The following is a 21,463-nucleotide window of genomic DNA, read 5'->3' on the forward strand; positions in this document are numbered from 1 at the left end:
CCACCACTAAACCATGTCCCTGAGTGCCACGTCCACACTGGTTTTAAATAGCTCCAGGGATGGTGCCTCCACCACCTTCCTTGGCAGCCCATTCCAATGTCTAATCAATCTTTCTGTGGAGAAATTCTGCCTAGTGTTGAACCTAACCCTGCTCTGGTGTGGCTTGAGGCCATCTCCTCTTGTCCTATTGCTGGTTGCCTGGGAGCAGAGCCCGATCCCCTGTTGGGGACTTGCAGAGAGTGATACGGTCTCCCCTGAGCCTCCTTTTCTCCAGGCTAAACACCCCCATGTCCCTCAGCTGCTCCTCACAGGACTTGTGCTCCAGACCCTTCCCCAGCTCTGTCACCCTTCTTTGGATCACAGAGTTTGACACGTAATGATAAAAGCCACTCAGCTGGAGTGTCTGGAAGATTCAATGCAGAACTGCTTAGTTTCATTATAAAAATTGGTATTTAAAGACTGACCTAATGGGTGTGTGGGTTTGGTGGTGTAAAACATTTGGGTCCAAAAAAGCCTTTTATTTCCAAGTAGTAGAATTAAATGGTAGGAATCGATGTGAAATCTTGGTTTCTCTGATGTTTCTGGAATAGCTTTGGGGTGCTGGAGAAAAGGAGGCAGTGAAGCAGCTGGGCTGTGCCCAGGTGGAAATCCTGCTTTCCTAACTTCCCAAGTACAGCCTGGCTGCCTCAATCCCTGCCAGCCCAGAGAGGGGCAGAGAAAGGCTTCTCAGCCTTTTGGCTCCAACAGCGCTCTATAAAAAGCTCAACATCATCTTTGTGCTGTAAAACTACACTGTAGTTCCCCAGTCTAAATTAAACTGAGCCTAAAAAGGCTTCAGAAAGAAGTGCACAAAAAAAAACAACAGGCAGGAAATGTCAAGCTGTTTTCCAGGTCCCACTCACCAGGAATAGGACTCGGAGCCGTTAGTGTGTGCCGAAAAGAAAACAATGAAAGGTGTGTTTGTGCTTGAACACGAGACATCCCCACCTGCCCTCCTGGTTTTGCAGGGACATGGGCTCCGTGCTGGTGCTCCCAAGGAGCTGGTGACCCCCTCCTGCCATCCCTGACCCCAAGAATTTCACCACTTCTTGTGTGGAAACCCAGGGCACCACAGGGAATATTTCTCTGTCTGCTCTGGGGTGCCCTGACCCCCAGGGGAGCACTGACTTTGACCCTCATTCATGCAGAAAGTTTCCTACACTTCAAGACAGACTAGAATCCACAAAAGTGTGAAATAGATTATAGAGAGTAGTGCAGGTGCATCACTGGGTGAGAAATTGAGGGTTTGGGATTTTTAGTGTGTTGTGGATGGAAGCAAGATGGAGAGCACAGGCTGTTGTCCTGGGTTTCTTCTTCCTTCTTCTTCTTCCTTCTTCTCTATGGGTTTGGGTGGCATTTTGTAATTGGGCAGAAAAGTCCCCACTGGGGGCTCTGTGGGATCAGTTATTGGGTTAAAAGGGAAAATAATCCAGGTGTCAATTCTTAATTGGACAGCTTAGTCTTAAAAGACCTTGTACCAAGAGATTGTTGGTCATTTTGTGCCTTCTAATGAAAAGCTGCTGAAGTCACAGTAGTGAGGCTGTTTTATTGATAAGAAATAATAAACACCTGAGTGTGAACATGAACTACTGTCTCAAACTCCTTCAATCCAGACCCAGAGAAACCAACAACCAGTACCCCAGCAACTGGGATCCCCACATTCCTGCTTCCTCCTGGTGGCCACAGGGGAACCCTGACTGCAGGACCAGCATGGTCTGTGATGCTCAACTATGAATCCAGAGCTTCTGTGAGCATTATCTTACTCACAGAAGTAAGATACTCACAAACTTATATATTTCTATAGGAGATCCACCACATTTCCCAGAAGAGCAGTACTCAGTGGGAAATGGTGCCTGCTAGAAAGCATGCAGCAGCACAGATGTTATTTGGCAAGCACATTTCTGGGCATGCACTTTCTCAGCAGGTGAACTGTTAATTAAACTACCCTTAATGACTGGTAACCAACACATAAATGCATTCCTAGAAATAGATATTGCTCCATATCCCAGGTTATCAGTCATAATACTTAGTCTGAGATAATGAATTCCACACTAAATTACCCACAGTAGCCATGTGATTTTTCTGTAAATTATTCTGTGTTTGAGGAGGCTGCTTGAGCATATAATTGTGGTGAATTAGGCTTGGTGAGGGATTAGAGCAGCTGCAGAATCTCTTTGTTGGGCTGAGCATGAGATCCAGCTCTTCTAAGAGATGCTTTAATGTGCCAAGATCAATACTAGAGGGGCAGAACTTAAAACAGATGGGCCACAAGGGCCAAGTTCTGCTGGTAAATCAGTCTGGTAATGACATGCCAGTGATGTCACAGCTGGCACTGGCAGTCTGAAGGGTAGAACAGCCAGAGGTGTGGCAGCCAGAGGAGCAGAGATGGGAGTCCAAGGGCTAGCAGTGACCTCTGAAGAGCCAGCTGGGAGACAGACGTTTGGTTTAGGGATATGGACTCTACTCTCCAGCCTGACTGATAATCAGTCATCCAGAAAGGGAACAAGTAGATGAGTGTGTGCCTTGAAATCTTTAAACAATTCAAAGTAATCCCATAAAACCTTCATTTTGACATCTGCCACAGGGCCAAGATTCCTTTCTTTGCACTGCTTTTGACAGTCTCTAAACTGTATATGGTACCACATTGTGAGCAGTAACAAAGCCAAAGTATTCCTGGTTAATGAATGGCAACTAGTCACTGAAAGTAACTGGCCATGAGCCACATACAGATTAAAATTACCTCTCCTAGTTGAACAGATGTAACCAGACATTGCTGTGGGGTTTTTCCTTTCAAATTAGGAAGTGCCAGTTCTTTCTATACAAGCAAATTTGGTCAAATTAAGTTTTTAGGGTACTAACTGGTGCACAGCACCAACACAACACCTCAACAACCAGTTAAAAGCTTTGCTTTTCTGCTCTCCTGTGAAAATCCTCAACAATGAGCCCCAGGCTTGCAGAGCACCACAGAATGGTAAACCTGCTTATCAGGCCACTTTGCAGGATACACAGAACTCATGGTCATATCCTTGAGCTAGACTAAAAACCTGCTCCAGGATCTAGACACATTCTCCTGAAGTTTCATAGTTATTTCCTCAGAAAAAAAGGAGGTAATTTCCCATCTAACTGAAAGTTCATATTTTGTTGCGCTGTGTCTGAAAGGGATTCTTATGTAAAAGGTTTGTTGTAAAAAAGAGAGGAAACCTTTCCTTTTTACTGTAAAAGTCACAACAGTGTAAGACAACAAGGCAGTAACAGCCTGTACTCCTGACTCTCTGGAAAGGAAAACTTGTCAACAGACTTTCTTAGAATGTGCACACCAAGACACAAAGACAAATTATAGAAAAAGGTTCCCATTTATTCAAGGTATGACAAGGATATTTACAGTATTCATTTGCTCAGAATAAGATCCATCCTTATGAGTTTTAAAGCAGCAATTATAAATTACATTTAAAAGGGGAAACATTCCAAGCATGTTTCTGTTAGAGATATTTTTTACAAGGACAGAAACACTTTAAGGCTAAGTTGTTTTGACCTTTGCTGCCACCCACATTTATCTTGGCAAAACCGTCTCAAAAACAACGTTACCTTGAGGGATAGACTATGCTAAATTCAACAATTCTGTTCCCTCACATGCTTTCCACAACAGTTCACATGTGACAAAAAATTGACTTTTGATTTAAAACAATGAATTAAATATAAATGAGATGACCTGCCTACACCCCAGCTTCTCAGAGAGGCAAAAGATCATCCACAGCCACACATGAACCACCTCTAAAAGACATCATCATCATTTCTTGTTGTTGAAGGTACTTCAGCTTACCAAGCAAGTTGCTGCAGCCAGAGATCCACAGTCCTGTGGTGCAACCCACCTTTTTCATCACATTATTTTTCAAGACAGAAGCACAAAAACGTTCAGGTAGCTGATTTCTAAGGTGAGCACTGTCTGCTTGAGGCAGCACTTGCTTCCCACAGCACAGCCTAGTGCCCTACCACAGCAAACAGGAGCTGGCTAAGCTGCTGGAGTGTTATTCTCTAGTCATTGTAACACGGCACAGAGCTATAGGAGCAGTTAAAATTGGGTTATCTAAAATGCTTTATCCTTGAGGTAGAGCCAACAATCGTATTTACTCCTGTTTCTTAACTGTAATGCACATGCCATCAAGAAAATATAGCAATTTATAAAACAAACCTGCTGATTTTTCAGATGTTAATAATTGCAAAATAACAGGTTGGGTTTTCTTTCTGAATAATTTTGTGCCTGTTTTAGAAGGAAGCAAATTAAATATTGATAATAGTAGATTGTGGCTATTTATACAGTTGTAGTGGAAAAACCCCTTGTTTTATACAAATAAACTTCACAGCAACTTTCAAAAGGGTTGGTATACGAGGATTTTTTTTAAGTTAAAAGTAACAGTAGAAAACTCCAATTTTAACTGCACAATAAAAAACCCCCAAAAACAAACAAACAAAAAAAAACCAAAAAACCCCAAAAAACAACAAAAAACCCCCCAAAAACAACAACAACAACAACAACAACAACAAAAAAAAAAAAAAAAAACCAAAAAAAAAAGTCACCCCCAGTCATTAGACCTTTAGTCTACATAGCTACCTTTAATACTACATTGGGTAATTGTTTCAGGATTACATGAAAGGGAAAAGAAAATTAAACAGAACAGAATCCCCCTGCCTGCACAAACACAATTCACTGAACAAGGATTGGTAGGTGAGGACACTGTAACTGAGACTATTGCAAGTGCACAACATTTAACATCCCAAAAGGAGCAGAAATGGGACCAGTCTATTAGGAGGGGACATTTATTCCAGGTTAGCCAAGAATCCTCAGTAACAACAAAGCTGCTGCTGTAACCAGGAGCTGTCTGAAGATAACCAGCTAACCAGTAACACATTACAAACACATGGAGATTGGCACTTGATCTGTAGTCAGCCCCAGTCACTCAGCAGTTTTCTCCCCACAGACTCACGTACACAGAGCTTTAAGTTTCCATTTTATTACCGTAAAAAATAAAAGTCAATTCGTAGTTCCAGAGTAAACAAAGAAAGCTTAGTTTCAAACTGGTTAAAAACAAAGCTCCAAATTCTGGTAAGTAACATTTCACAGGGTTCACATCAGCACCTCAGCCTAATGCAGTTTTTTGTGAACTAAGCATGTTTCACAGAGTTTGCACGTTAGTGACAAGGGGCTACATTCTCATCAGGATGCACAGGGAACATGGCTCAAGGAGAACAAACTGGAAGGCCTGCAAGTCAGCTTCCAGAGTTCTCCACTGAGCTCTGCATGTTCAGAACCAACATTTAAGACCAAAGTTATTAAAGATTGACCTTTTGCATATTCCGAAACGGAAGGCAAATACAATCAACTAACATTTGGCTTTGAAACATTAAGATAACAATGCTGTATTTCAGCCACATATTTACAAAAATGTTTACAACAGAACTGTGTAGGGTTTCTTTTTTATTGTCATAATACATTATAGATGAATAGTCATCTTAACCTTCATGCAAAGATGCATCTCTTGTTACACAAGAAGTTTCCTGTTTGATTTTTTGCACTCTGAGGATAGCAAGCAGAGGGTTGGGTAAGTTTGGGTCACCCTTAAAAATGTAGGCCTGTTTGCTCTACTGCACCTTCAAAATAAGGAGGTAAAGAACAGGCACCGTTAATTCAACAAGGGTTCATTGCCTCTAGCATGTTTTCCAAAACCAACAGAAATAGTCTTGAACAGTTGTAACAGGGGTTATTCCATGACTTTCCCCTCTTCAGTTGACTTCCCGAACTCTGGAGTTACTTTCCTAGAAGCACACTTGCTGAGCTTCTTTTCTAATGTATATTGTTGACTATACATTTTAAATTAAACTGTTATGTAAAGAATGTAACAAGCTTTTTCCTTTGTACACAACTTAATCTTTGTGCTGAGTATTCTTCAAAGGGATTTTATAAATAATACAGTAAAAGTTTAGATCAGTCTTCCACCCTCTCGTCATTATACCATGTTGTTGCTTTCTCCAACTTTATCTACAAGCTGTGGAAAAGGAGACAAAAAGGTTTTAGGCTGATGACATTTATGTAGAGTGAAGCTGCTCTCAAATACTGCTTGCTACTTGCATGGTTAGTATGTGACTGGAAATGAGAGTCAAGTAGGACTCACCGAGCTCTCATGGTTTAGGTTTGTGAAAACCAAAATTCTTAAAATTGCAATTGTGTTTCTGCATAACACGTTTTTCTCATATAGACATTAACAGTGCAGCATGAAGATGCAACAGAATGAGAAAGGAAATAGAAGAATGCAGATAACACTGCCAGCTTAATGGTTAAAACAAAACAAGTCTCAGCCACACATGCATTAGTAGACCAAGGAAGATATTTCAACTGACCATTACTGTGGATTCTCTTCTGAGCCTACGTAGGCTTTGAATAAAACATTAACAATTATCTTTTAAAAACAAGATTTAACCCCGTTATGATCAAATTAAATATGATTAGGATCAATTGACAAATGAAACATTCAATTGATCATGAATTATGAGCCACAACTTGGCCTAATTGTGAGACTGGAACAGATGAACTGGAACACTCATTTTTAAAAAACAGCCTGTATGCATCTAAGTTATTCCCACTATTAATTTTCAGTAGTAGCTATAAAAACTGTTGCTTTCAAAACTAGTATTACAAATGCTTGTGTTAAAATACATAAATAAATTAGCACAGTAAAAGTAGTTGACTGAAACACCCTAGTTTAGTGTCTTTCTGTTGTCTTCAAATCCTCAGACATTTGGTTTCAAAAATTGAAAGCTCCATTTGAAAAAACACAAATCTTAGTAATAAAAAGATGTAGCCTGGTGCAGTGGACCTTAATAAACACATTTGATGAATGACTATTCATGCTGAGAGTTTCTGGGTTCATCATACGAGCTGCAACATAACACTGAACTCCACTCTTTGCTTTTAGAGGCCACTTTTCCTAAGTACACTCAAATACTGCACCAAGAACAGTGCCCTCCTCATTGTACAACAGGAGATGAGGAAGATTCACCTGTGTTGTCAGCCAGGGCCAAGAGTGAAGCAGAAGAACCCCAGCATTCCCTGTCACAATGCAGGACTCTTCCCACTCCACTGCCCATGAGCAGGGGCAGCTCCTGCCATCGCCTCCTTCTGTTCCTTTTATCCCTAGGAGCGTCTCCCTGGGAATGAGTGGGAGGTGCATGGTGCAAGAACTGTGCAGCATTTGAAGTCATTGCTCCAAAGTTCTATTTGCTTTATTTTTGATGCATATCTACAGGTGCTATATCAGTGGAATGAAAATCAGAACATGCTGCAGTTGTTGCATGAAGTACCAAACTTACCGAGCTTATACCAGGTAAATTCAAGAGATATCCAAGAACTGGAACTCTTCTAATAAAGCCAACCACCACAGGAAAGAACCCCCTTTAGGTAAGACATCAGAAGATTGTATTAGTTTTTGTAATTAAGCTTTGCTCATATTGCTGTAACATTAACAAAAAAATTCTGGCAACTCTCAGTCAACTCATCAAAAAATAACTCAAGTGAGAATACCTAATTTAGTCAGCAAAACAGATTTCTCAAAATTAGCATACATATTTTGAGATAATTCCTCTTTATGTTATAGAAAATACATTCAAGACCCAATGTAGAAAGAAGTGAAGTTAGTTCTGAGTAATTAAAACCATATATGATACTCTTTACATTAACTAAATAAAATGAAGCATGACAGAATTGTGCATTCATTTATTTCCCAAACTGAAGTCAGTGGTTTGAACAGTGACCCTGGGGATGTTCCCTGGCACAGATGCTCTGGTGCAGCCCCTGCACTCTCCACCTAACCTCTGCAGCAGAAAACCAAATTTTCTGTGGCAGTATCTCAGCTGTCTGCAGGCAGCTGCTAGCATTCCCAGCAATCCTGTGTTGAGCATTCCCTGCATGGAATAAGGATTAACGTGCAATGAGGCCTCAGCCACAGTGAAACTGTGAAATTTCACAAGTCATCATCCTCTTCACCACCCTGCTAAGAACTGTTTGCTGGGTAATATCCACACCAATAAGGGGGGTTTTGAGTTTGTTTTTTTTTTTTTTAAAGACCAGGTCATTTCAGCAGCCCAGTAAATTGTGAGGCAGGGCACACAAACCACTTGTGACAGATTAAAACAACTGCTGTGTCCAAGAATAAGGAACAGTCAGTACAGCAGGGATAATATTGTCAGCCATAACTCTGCAGGGCTGTCATCTGAACAAGGCCCCAAAAGCACCTTAGATTATAACAGCTGTCCCATAATAGGGCAGTTTTCTGCTATGCAACCAAGCAGCAGGACCCTGAGGAACAGTATAAAATGGTGCTTGAGGAAAGACTTCATTTGTAACTTCTTCAGAAGGGAGCAAGTTGCTGACAAGAGGAGGATGGTTGAACTGAACAAGATTGAAGCAAAACAAAAGCTTTGCTTGAAGTAATCACTAGTCAGCCTTGTAGCAAGGGATTTAGATTCTATCATCTAATGAGCCCTGGAAAAGATGGTCACAGAATCATGGAATCAAGGTTGGAAAAGACATTTAAGATCCTTCAGTCCAAACCACTGGTCTCCAGATTCTTTAAATTAAAACAGACAGCTAAACATTCATACCTGGAATTATCCATCCCTTGTAATTCCCTTCAGGCTAAGGGACGTCCTGGGGATAATTATCGATCTTTTATAAACCTCTCAACACTGTTTTCCCTTGCAAGCACCACTAGATAATCCATAGCCATACCTGCCTAGACAGACTAACTTATAACTCTTCTGAGATCTTTTAAAAGGGGGGTGTTCTGTTGGAAACACATTCTACCTGCTTTGTACTGATTAAACCAAGCAGTACATGCAAGAAGTGACAGTGTATTCAGTGAAATACTGAGATTATCACAGCACTTACAGTGAAAGGATTCAGAGTACCACAGAGCAGAACAATAAGAAATACATTAACCCCACTAAATTAATTTTCTGAAATTTCACTGTCTCCAGTAAGAGCCAAGTTCAGATTGACTTTTAAAATAAACATTTTATCTGAACTAAATATCGGATTAACATACAATTTTACTGGGTACAAAAAGAGCTCCATGAGAACAATGGTTTCACTTTGATTAACAGGAACAGTGTTATTCAGCCATTCACAGAACGCTTCAGGGTCTGAAACTTGATCAATAACCATTAGTGAAACAATCTGCATCTGGAGAGAGGTCCAAGAACAACCAGAAGACTCCCTTTCTACATTTTTGCATATTTTTTGCTTTGTTCTGTAGGGAAGCATAGAACTTCAACCATAGAAATAAAGATAAAAATATAGATATCTATGCAGGTTGTAACAAGTCAAATTCTTTCACTATTACCGTTGCATTTATGAAGAACTTAAACGACACATTGTGTAAGTTGTAACATGTTTCAAGATTGCTGTTAAAAAAATAGAATTTCCATTTTTCTTTAACTCAGTTGAGATACTGCTAACCCAAACAAGCAGTTCTGACTCCAAGGCACAATTGTAATGAAATATGGCAGAAAACAGCTTTTCCCTGGGCTGCCAGAGTGATGAAATGGCAAGGTTACAAACCTAGAATGGTAGTAACTGAATATTTTGCCCCATTTGTTAAAGAAAATAACAAACTCCCCACTGAAAAAAGGACCAAGTATCCCTTTTCCATGAGGAGATATTTAAACTTCATACTGCTAACATTTGGGCTCCCACACATTTTCAAGCTTTACAATTCTTTGGTTAGACATCAGCATTATCAAAGTAATTTTGGTAAATGCCTCACCAACATTAGCAGCTTTGAGTCTTGGAAAAATACTTACCAACTTGTAAATAAACAATTTCATATAAAATCTGTCCAAAAGGAACATATAAAGGATGCTGCTTTGTCAACTCTAACACAAACACTACACAATACATTTATTCCTAGATAAACTAACACAAAGTTTTTACAAACAAGACTTACCTGAACAATAGGAAGAACCCATAAATTTCCAGGATCATTCCTATTAAAGGCCAGCCAATGAGAACTATGAGTACACCACCCAGGAAGAAGCCCGTTGCTTTCATTTTGTGTTTTTGAAAGAAAAATCTGAATGTTCTTTCTAAACCGATAACAAAAGACAAGCCAGCCACAAATAAAACCTAGAAAAGACAAAAACAACCAAAGAAAGAAAACAACTAATTATGTTCCCAGGTACAGGATGTAAACACACACATATATATATTTTATAAAATTACACTGCCTTTCTTGCACAACTTCTTTTAATACCATAAGACAGTTGGTGAGAATGAATTTACTATTGATTTTCTGTTGTAAGGTCCATCTTAAAGCACTTGTAGCTCTCAGCTGCTTGAATGTAAAGGGTCTATCCTTTTAACACACCCAAGACAGAGGATCTGCCCTGTCACATCTTTACCACAGGTGGTGCTGAAGCTCAGTCCTACTGACAGCAAAGGTTCCTAAAAACTGACACCACACATAACAGCACCTCTGCTCTGTGCCACTGACATCTTCAACAGCTTCTGCTGATCTACTCACAGTGCAAAGCCAGAGAAGGAAAAAGCTGAACAGTTGTTTTTTACTGTGCAGAGTCTTTTTTATTGTTTATTTATTTGTTCCAGTATAGACTGAACACTATCACATCAGTCCCAACTAGTTACAACTATTTCTGGTGTCCTGCAGCTACAGGACTCAGAATTATTTCAGCAACATTTTTGCTCAGAAAGCAATAGTATCTCAGGTTTTACTCAAGTTTAAGTTTTGGATGGTATTTAATAAATCAATTTCTTAGAACTTCCTGCCCTTTCTGATATAACCTCTTTTTTTTTTGATAAAAACAATTCTCTGCAAGGATACAGTAGCTTTTCTTGCATTATCTTTGGTTACCACATAGCCTGTCATTGTCTCTTCCTACCTACATTTTCATTTTCCCTAAACAGGATCTCGTATTTCCACCTTACATTAGAAAAAGAAAAAATAAGCATTATTTCATTTTTCACTCTCCCACTGCACACTTGAGCTGATGGCTCATAACAATGCTTTAACTAATGTACCCAAATTCAGGTACACAATTTTATATTTCCCTTCAGGGAATCTCAGTGTTTGAGACTGAAACTGATCTGTTTGGCTGCAGACTTTTAAGCATCAGCAAAAGAGGGGCTGAACCTCTCCCAGCCAGGCTGTGCTTTGGCTGGCAAAGCTGAGAACACCAGAGGCACAGAAACTAGCACATGCAGGAAACACCCTGTCATTTGATATTTGGACTGGAAATTTCCTGTTCCAGAAGTAGGATTTATTTTCTGTGCTGCTTTGAGAGTGACAACTTTGATTTGGTAAAAACTGCAGATACTGAATCTCTCTTTTATGAAAGAGGTCTGGCTCTTCTAAAGCCAGAAGTGTAAGCAATTCATATTTCTTTCTTTCCTCCTACAGCACTGCAAAACTACATTTGCTAGCAGGTACTTAAAGATTCTTATCCAAATAGATACTTAAATTGACAGTGATCTCAGAGGACCACAAAAAATCACATTTGCAGCAGCACAACTGTGGAACAAGCTGCTTCTTGTCTACCAACATCCCACAGGCCTGACCCACGGTGACATTCACATCAGTGTGAGCTGTTCTAACCTCAAGCAGGAAAAATGATTCACTCCTATCACTGAGCACTCCTCTTTTATACCAGATCACCACAGTAATCTTTGTCATGCAGCTTCAAACATGCTGTTCTATTTTGAGTTTATCTTTAATAGATCACATACTTGATTCTAAGCACTGCAGAAAAGTCACTTACATTTCCAATAGCCAAAAGAGCTTTGTCGAAGAAGAGTATCATTCCAAAGAAGAGAAAAAACACTCCAAAGCCTGTTAGTCCCATTCCAATCTCTGAAAAAGAAACAAATTTAGGCATGTAACAAAACATGGTACCAAGAAAATGTCATGGATAAAAACTGGGGAAAAAATTAGAACATCCAATCTAAAGACATTTTAAATTTAAAAACTTACTTGAGTGTACAAATATTATAAATCTTGTAGACCCCAATTACTTCAACAGACATATCTTTGGAAGCTGTTTATCAACAAAGGCCATGTTTGGAACTAGACACTGAAATTGAATGCAACCATATATATATATATATATATATATATATATATATATATATATATATATATATATATATATACACACACACATACGGCAAAGACATACATCCCTTTTGATTAATTGCTAGTATGGAGAACAGGATTGTTTGTAAATTAAAGGATTGTTTGATAATGAAACTTTGTTTTCCAGATTAGATCACTTGGTCAGAACATGGTATAAATAACTACAGGGTCAGGGTTTGATTCTCATATGGGTCATTCACTGAAGGGTTGGATCCTTGTGATCCTTCTCTTTTAATTCAGAATACTCTGGGATCTGCAGATCTTATCCCATTATCTTTCCCATAGTAATGTAAGTACCCTGGTCCTCTCCGTGCTCCTGAAACCTCATGTTCCATCTCCCATGACTTGCACAGGATTTTCTAGATGGAACAGAACTTGGATGAATCCTGCAGGATTTTTCCAAGTTGCACATGTGCTGACAGCTATCAAACACTAGCCTGGGTCTCCAGACAATTGCCAGTTTTCACAAAACTGGCAGATACTAAATATTGAGGGATTAATGTTCAATTATAATTTTCATGCTTCATATTTAATTTTTATTAATTAAATGGTAGATTTACATTACACATAGGTACAATATCTCTAGACTACTAGTGCTATATAGCAGCTTCATTTTATGAAATTTTTCATTTTATTATCTTAACTTGCAGATTTTTTTAAAATACCTTTTGTACTTAATTTATTTGCTTAAATTATGGACTGGCCAGTGCTGGGTTAACAGCTGGACTCATTGCTCTTAAAGGTTTTTTCCCAGTCTAAACAGTTCTATAAACTTTGAGTTCTGCAAAGGATGCTCAAGAAATACTGGGAAGCCAAAATAGGATGGAAGGTTTTTATGAGAAACAAATGTCAAGCTAGGATTAAAACTACTATTTCACAACAGTATCTTGAAGACTGCTATCTTAGAAATACATCCTGCTTTTAATTTTAAATCTCTAAAGCCTTCCTTTGACTCTCACACAGATGAATGGGAGAGATAAACCAGGAGCAGCAGCAACAGGGCTGCAAACACATACATTTATTGCTGTTTTCACTGTGACCAGACATAGAAACCTACAGATTTGTAAATGCAAAACAAAAACAGCTTAGCAAAACCCTCCCTAATACTATGCCTGTATATATGTGTATTTTGAAGTTCCAAGTAGTTTTGCATAGCCTGTCCTGAAACAAACAAAAACCACAAAATCCACAATCACAGCCCTCACTGCTACTTGTTGGCCAGATCTGCCTCCATGGATTTTAATTGCACTTTGTTGATGTAGTTGGTCATTTGCTGTTGCTTGATGAGCTTGGGAGTAAAGGAGGATAATTATGCCTGTTTCAGGACTTGTAAGTAGTTATTGGAAATAAATTTCAACACAGCTCAGAGATTTGTTACGGCAACATTCCACTCCCCAGACTTCTCTGAGGGCTTGGCTTTCAGCAAGGCTGTTAGAGCTGTAGTTCTGTGGTGTAGCCTGCCACTTTAAACTTTCACTGTGAGCATTTTAACACCCCACAATTAAAAGCACTAAGTAACTCGATCCAATCGATTTACTACAGGCACTCTCCGTACTCGTTTACAATGAAAAACAGAATTGCAAATTGTATTTTCAATGGATCTGCTGACTGAAGGCAATGTAAGAATTGCAAGTGCCCTTTTCTCCAGTACTCTTTACTTCAGAAGAGCAGAAACAATCTGCATTCTGGAAGGAAATCACTTGGAGGCAGGACTCCAGAGGAATTACCAGCTGCCAGCAAGATAAATAAGCAGTCCTGGAAGTGAGTATTTGCTCCTCCCCAGGCACAGCTCAAGGTGTGGATGTGGGGAGGAGGCAGAGCCACCTCCCAGCAGCTGCTGCAATTCCCTCTCTGACACCTCTGTAACCACCCCAAACCGGTTTGGAAGCACTTCTGCCACAATGGGCTCTGATTCACTGCACAAGTCACCCGTGTGCTCTGGTTAGTGGACGCAAAAGGGAAAAAGAGAAAGGAACATTATTCTCATTATCCCAAAATAACTGCTGGAAGAAGATGAATGGTCCAGGACTATTATCCTCCAGTGTTGGTATCTCAGTTACTGCCTTGATTTGGATCAGAATTTGTAAATATATTTAACCACACTTCTCAGAGGAAGGAAAAGTACTGGCATTTTGTAGAAAATCCTTTCAACAACTAACGATGAATATTTATAGAGGGAGCAAACTATTTTAAAATAGTTTCTCCTGTGCCAGAAGAGCTTTCCCACATTAGTCAAATACAACACATCAATGCCTAGAAATGCAGAAACACACACTGGCCAGGTTGTATTTATTCTGGATTGTTATTATTTCCTGAGACAAGGGAGCAAATCTTCATCAGTTTCTCCAGAAATTCCATAAGCTGTGCATGACTACTGCAGCTCTATGTGAAAACAGCTTAGTAGATTTTAAGATTCAAAATTAAGATACACTGCTTGTAAAAGATTAGGGCAGACAATGCACATCCCAAATCTTTTATACAGCATAATATAGTGCAAAATAAAATGGAATTGTGTGCTATAGGCTTTTAGAAGACAAAACCAAATACAGCTTATATTCAATGCACAACTATTATTTGTTAGTAGTATTTTTTAGTATTAAAAATTTAATTTGGGAAAAGCTAAGTGAATTCTTTTGCAATTACTGGTGGTTTATAACACCATTCAGTGCACCACTTAAAATTATGTTCTAGACTGCAGATGCAGAATTAACTTTCCAAACATCAGCAGTGGTTCTCTCCAGGTATTTATCACACTATTCCACCAGTGACTCTATGGCTAACTCTGTATTTTTCCAGACAGCAGTGAATTTTAAAATATCTGATGAACTATCTTCAGAATTTCAGAAAAACTGAAAAAAAAAACCCTTAAAACCACTAAATGTCAGAGTGTTTTATTTAGTACTCCTGTCTCTGACAGTTACAACCAACAATCTTAGCACTGGAAATAGCTGAAGGTCCCACATGAGGAACCAAGCAAAATAAAAACAGTGAATCTCCTTCTGAAGAGATTTTTTTTTCCCAATGAATACTCCAGACAGGAAGTTAAGAGAAAAGCAAAGGCCACAAGGGTTTAATCAATCAGAAAGCTAAAAGCTAACCCCAAGGGTTGGTACTCCTCCCAGTAACAGCACAACATCTGAGTATCTCAAGAAATCATTGACCCTGAATGCTGCTAAACTCTGCTGCCTGTCTTCATCCTTGGCCTTAACTGGCTCTCCAATACCTCCATTTCCAGTATCCTGCTATCAGAGTTATTTTAACTTCTTTTTTTCTAGATTTTTCACACCCTCCTTCATAACTGATGCTGTGGTGCTTATCAGGCAGACTCATTTCCTTCTGTGCCAATCATACCAGAAATGCACCATACATGAGATAGTCATTTAAAGCAAAGGCCTGTCATTGTCCTTAACCCTGCAGCTTAGCTGTTATCAGGGAATCGCAGTGGTTAGGGTGGAGGGATCCTCTGGACATCACCTAGCCCAACCCCCCTGCCAAGGCAAGGCACCTGCAACAGGTGACAAAGGAATGTGTCCAGGTGGGTCTGGGATGGCTGCAGAGAAGGAGATCCAGCCCCTCCCTGGGCAGCTGTTCCAGGGCTCTGCCAGCTTCAGTGCAATGAAGTGATGCCTCACATTGAGATTAAACTCCTTGTGCTTCACTTCATGGCCATTGCTGAACTCTGGTGCTTCACTTCATGGCCATTGCTCCTTGTTCTGCCACTGGTACCCCTGACAAGTCTGGCACCATCCTCCTGGCACCCATTTGAGATATTTACATGTATTGATGGGATCCCCTCTCAGTCTTCTCTGGAATAAACAGGCCCAGCTCCCAGTCCTTTCTCCTTAGTGATGCTCCAGAGCCCTCATCATTCCTGGGACCCCTCCCAGCAGCTCCGTGTCCCTGCTGTACTGGCAGCCCAGCAGTGCACCCAGCCCTGGGGCAGAGCAGGGGGGCAGGATTGCCCCTGGGCGGCTGGACACACTCCAGAGCACCCCGGACACCACTGGTGCTCCTGGCTAAGGACACACTTAGGAACTTCTTTATTTTCATTTCTTTGATCTCTATTTCCAAGCACTTTGGTAGAAACAAACTATGGCCACATACAAATATTTTTGCTTTTCTCCACTTCAGTGTCTCGGCCTCAATTTGAAGCCCCCTCAGCATCACCTGCGGGCGTTTGGTGTAGTACCAGCAAGAGCAGCACAGCAAAGCTTGTTACTATTTAGGTAATTAAGTGGTTCCAGACCACTGACGACCAGAGGGAGGCACACGAGAAGAGCGTAGCTGAAGGTTACTTTGTTTATCGTTCAGCTTTCATTCATTCATTCATTCACAGTGCTTAGCCAAAGTGCCATGGGTACAAACCCACAAACCCTAACAAACCCAGGCTAGGTAACAGGAAGAAATGTCCTCCTGTAAGGCTAGCCAGGCAGCCAGGCACTGGCACAGGGTGCCCAGAGCAGCTGTGGCTGCCCCTGGATCCCTGGGAGCGCTCCAGGCCAGGCTGGACGGGCCCTGAGCAGCCGGGGGCAGTGCAAAGTGTCCCTGCCATGGCTGAGATATCTTTAGGGTCCCTTCCAGCCCCTCCGCCCCGCAGCACGGCACACCGAGCACTCGCAGCCCCGGACACACGCCGGCCGTGGTGGCAGAGCTCTCCCAAGGCCGGGGTCCCGCCGAGCGCTGCCCTGCCGCTCTCCATCCCCTTCCCGTCCGTACTCCCCGCCAGCCGCCACTCCCGCCGCACCGGGGCCGCCGCCGCGCCTTCCTCTGCGGGGATGGGGCCGTGAGAGCTCCCCCGCCCCTGCCCGCTCCCGCCGGTGTCCAGCGGCCCCGCCGGACCGTGCCCAGCCGCTCCCGGGAGGCCCCGCCGTGGACAAAGGCTGCGGGCCCGGCCGCCCTGCGACCCCCCGCCGCCCCCAGCCCCGCAGCGGGCGGCCCCTCTGCGCTTCCCCGGTGGGAGCAGCGGCAGCGCTTACTCTGCGTGTCGGACAGGGAGATCATGGTGACGGCGGCTTCGGGAGCGGCACGGGCGGGAGCGGCACCGGCGGCGGCGGCCACGTCTTCCGGAAACACGCACCCCGCCGCAGGAGAGCCGCCCGCCCATTGGTCACACCGGCCGCCAATCAGCAGCCGCCTTGTACGGCCGCGCGAGCGCGCCGCCCCACCCACGGCCCGCGGCCGGCGCTGATTGGCGGCGGGGCGGAGCACGCGCCGGGCCCCGCGCGCCAGTGGCTGAGGGCGCGCGCCGGAAAGGGCGGCGCCGGGTGGGAGCGGAGCCGCGGGGCGGGAGCCGTGAGGGATCAGGGATAAGGGATAAAAGATAAGGGATAAAAGCTAAAGGATGCGGGAGCGCGGCCGGCACCATCTCTTAGGGCAGCTGTGGGAGCTGTCGGTCCGAGCCACGTCTGAGCCCAACGCACGGGAGGACACGGCTGCGAGGCCCTGCTCCTCCTCGCCCTTGCGGCCTCGGTCCCTTCCTCCGTCCACCCATCCATCCATCCATGGATCCATCCATCCCGCCCTGTCCCGCAGCTTTAGCGAGCAGGCTGGCGTGTGGCTGAGGGATGCAGGGAATGTTGCACTGTACGCGCTCACTGTGTATATTTGGATGCCATTCACACTGTTCGCCTGTGAATATTCCCACTAGAGCAGGTTGCCCAGGGAGGTGGGGGAGTCGCCGCCCCTGGAGGTGATTAAGAGGCGTCTGGGTCTGGCCGTGGGTGATGCAGAAGTGTTTTATTCACACATCATTATTAATATGTATTTCCTCCTGTATTTATAGAAGCGGGGAAAATGCTTGTTATGGTGGAATCAGCTGGTAGTGAGGAATTTTTCCCCTAGTATTTATTGTAATGCTGAATTTATTCCCTTTCACCTTCCATTGGACTTTGTTTCCATCCATGAAATAAATAGTTCAGGATGCAATAACAGAAAATATCAATCTCTTGAGTTTAGTGTTAAGGTACAATGTGACAAAAACTGTTGTTCAAATAACGACCCAATAAATTCAATTCCATGTTCATTTCACTGATGATTATTCAAAATTGATCCCCTTCTCTAAACTAGACAGCATTTTCACTTCCTCCTAACAGATCCTCTAGGTGTTATGGTGGCTGCCTTTCTAAGGAGCACAATATAATGTGTCCAGGCTTTTCTGTAAAATAAGTTTGAAGAGATCAAAATTGGCCATGGGCACTTGGTGAGTGACTGGTCTGCCTTAGAGCATTCCTCTTGCAGGAAATGTATGACTTGGTTAAACGTCTCTTGGGTTCATTTAGAAGCCTGGTGAGCTGTGGCCTTGGGAATTGGTTGTGAGTTTGTGTTTATCCATTTTGCAGAAGGGAAAAAGCAGTTGTCACCTAGTGGAGCTTCTTTATGTGAGCAAATTAAATTAACCAGTGCTTAAACTGTTACATCCACAGCTCTGGTAATGAACAATGTCCTGCAGTAAATTTGTTCTAAAGTTGAGAAGGTTTACTTACAAAATATATTTTAAAATGTATTTATTTCATTTTCTTTTTAGTGACAGTTGCTTGATTAAATAAGATCTCCTAAAGATAACATTCTTTAATCTCCAAAGATGAGAGCTGTTGCAGGCAATCCATAATTTATATTCCATATATTCTTTTAGCTAACAAGACACAAACACATCATGTTACTGATTCTCATTTACATTAATTTAATGTATACATAAAAGATTTTGTGGGATCTCTGCTATTATACTTAAGATTTGAAGAAAAAAAATCTTTTACTGGATAGTTTTTTATTTCTTAGGTTAAACTAAACCAAAATGCCCCATCCTTGGAAGTGTTCAAGGCACGGTTGGATGAGGTTCTGAGCAACCTGCTCCAGTGGCAGGGGAGTTGGAATGAGATGAGCTTTAAAGGTCCCTTTCAACCCAAGCTATTGCAGGATGAAAATCAAGTTTGTCAAGGAAATTACTTGGTTTTCAACATTTTTAAAATGTGCTTCAAATTTTAAGATACTCTTAACTCTTTTCTGCTGAGTAGCAGTGGGCATTTAGGAAGACATCTGTCACTATTTTGTGCTATTTGAGATGAAGATATTTTTTCCATATCACACATTTTTGTTTCCATAACCATATTACCATATCTGCTCTGGACGGGCCAAAGTCTCTTGGGTTTTGTGGGTGTGGGGGAGGTAGTAATTCCTTCTGATGCTTTTCTGACCTGCCTCTGGAGTACATGCTTGGCATGCAGGTGTATGTGTTAATTATTCTTTTAGACTCCAGGGACTGGATTCTAGAACACAATCTGCAATTCACACACATCATACTGGGATGGACAGAGGCAATTCCTTCCAAAGAGTCACTTGTGTGACCCAAGCTTTTGGGGAGCATTTGCTTCACTTCTTTCACGTGTGAAGGATGGATAAAACATTTTCCCTCTACATCCAAACCCTGTTGCTCAGCACATCCTCTTCTTCTATGGAGGAGGGAGATCTTGTTGCATGAACACAGCTTGTTGCTAATGGCCCTGTTTATAACTCCAGAGGAGTTTAACTTGCTGGGGTTAATGTTGCTTCTCACATGTAAATAAATGCTTTCTATTGACAGCTTGATCACTGGCTGGAGTACAATTAACACAATTAGAAGTGGCATCAGCACATGGCTGTGGTCTCTATTGTGCCTTCTCCTTGCCTCTCCCTTCGGTGCTAGAGGAGGTGCTGGTGTCCATTGAGAATGAGCTGCAAGCAGTGGAGATGCAGAACCAGGAGCTTGTAGATAAGCAGCAGGAGCTCCTTCAAAAGCAGATGAGAGTAAAGAATCTGATAAAACAGTCCCCAGGAGACTTGGAGGAAAGTGGAAGTAAAGACACTGAAACCTCAGCTGAGGATTTGAACAAAAAAGGCTTGCAGAGTCAAAGTCTAATATTTTAACAGAAAGGTGAACTAATTCAGTAGGGGAAAATGCATTTATACAGAGCTTTGTTTGGATAATGATATTGTCCAATTTAATTTTAATCAGCTGGCTGACATGTCAGGGTAATGGGGTAATGTTTGTATTTGTCTCACTGGACATTCCTAAACACTAATCTTGACTTGTTCTGGGCAGAATTATCTGTTCTGTCAGAATGGCCTATTATAAATGCTTTAATTCTTTGCTTGCTGCAAAGTCACAATTTGATCTGTTTAGCTCTTAGAATCCCAGAGTAAATTTTTATTGCATTATATACAAATTTTTATTCTATACTAAATGCTTACATTGCAATACTTCTCCTTGTTTGTGTTATAAAACAAATTGCTTTGGAATTTCTCAGGATTTGATAATGACAACTTTGAACTTAGAGTTGGTTTTTGCTGGTTTTGTGTTTCCTCTTGCTTGAGTGGGTAGGACATTGCTAGTGTTTGTGATGAGTTATGTAGCCTCACTGTTTTACCTAATTAATGCAGATTAGATAGCTGCTGACTGCCAAAAATAACCTAAAATGCATTTTTATTCTAGAATTAGTGCAAGTGGCAAGTGCCTCATCCTGGTGGGAGGGCTGTCTTTTATGTTAAACATTAACTAAAGTCCTGAATGGTTATTGCTTCTTGGCCATGTTATGCCTTACCACATTTGATTCGGATTTTTTTTTCTCCGTTTTAATTTAATTTTCAATTTGTAAGTGCCTATATGTATCATATATATAAACTTATTTTAAAATGAAATTAATGTTATAGTTGAATCCATATTTATCTGTATTTGAGGAGTATTATGCATATGTAAGAATGCTGATACTTTATAACTGCAAATTATGCTACTGAACACATCATTTGCTTTGTGTAGTTTCATGCCTGATTCTCACCTCCTGTGCTTTGAAAATGAATGTCTTGGCAATCAGATGCTATGTGTGTATTAAACAAGAGCAGCAGTTAAATTTGTTCCAAGTTTAAAGATCATGGAGGCCAGTGGGAGACTTTTCTTGGCTTCAGAGAGGCTTGGATTTTAACTGTGCTCTTTGTAAATTTCTCTGCAATTTAAACTAAAGTCCCAGAATTAATTCTTGCCTTGCACATGGTGTAACCTGGAGCTCCCAGAGTTTTCCTGCAATTAATTTTATAGTACCAAAACAGATGCATCAGGAGGCATAATTTAAGTTTTTACAGTATTAGATCTTTAAAAAATGCGATATTTGGTCCTTATAAAAGAAAAGAAAAACCTATTGTAAGCATGTTGGGATGGAGATTTTGGGGCAGATGAAACAATTTTTCCCCTCTTTAATTTT

General features: G+C 41.4%; 1 protein-coding gene across 2 annotated transcripts; it reads right to left on the minus strand.

The window, feature by feature from the left end:
* Positions 1 to 3,373: 3,373 nt before the first annotated feature.
* GOLT1B (golgi transport 1B) lies at positions 3,374 to 17,344 on the minus strand. 2 transcript variants are annotated; one of them, XM_054631709.2, is made up of 6 exons: positions 17,213 to 17,344; positions 11,863 to 11,954; positions 10,035 to 10,213; positions 7,402 to 7,483; positions 6,433 to 6,466; positions 3,374 to 6,080 (listed from the first exon to the last, which is right to left on the minus strand). In XM_054631709.2, the coding sequence occupies exons 1-5, from the start codon at positions 17,235 to 17,237 to the stop codon at positions 6,458 to 6,460; spliced, it is 387 nt and encodes a 128-aa protein (XP_054487684.1). In that variant the 5' UTR covers positions 17,238 to 17,344; the 3' UTR covers positions 3,374 to 6,080; positions 6,433 to 6,457. The 2 variants fall into 2 exon arrangements, with proteins under 2 accessions (XP_054487684.1, XP_054487683.1); XM_054631708.2 differs by lacking the exon at positions 6,433 to 6,466.
* Between the last annotated feature and the right edge of the window lie 4,119 nt (positions 17,345 to 21,463).

This window comes from Agelaius phoeniceus, chromosome 5 (genome assembly GCF_051311805.1).
Source record: "Agelaius phoeniceus isolate bAgePho1 chromosome 5, bAgePho1.hap1, whole genome shotgun sequence".
NCBI classification, from domain to species: domain Eukaryota; kingdom Metazoa; phylum Chordata; class Aves; order Passeriformes; family Icteridae; genus Agelaius; species Agelaius phoeniceus.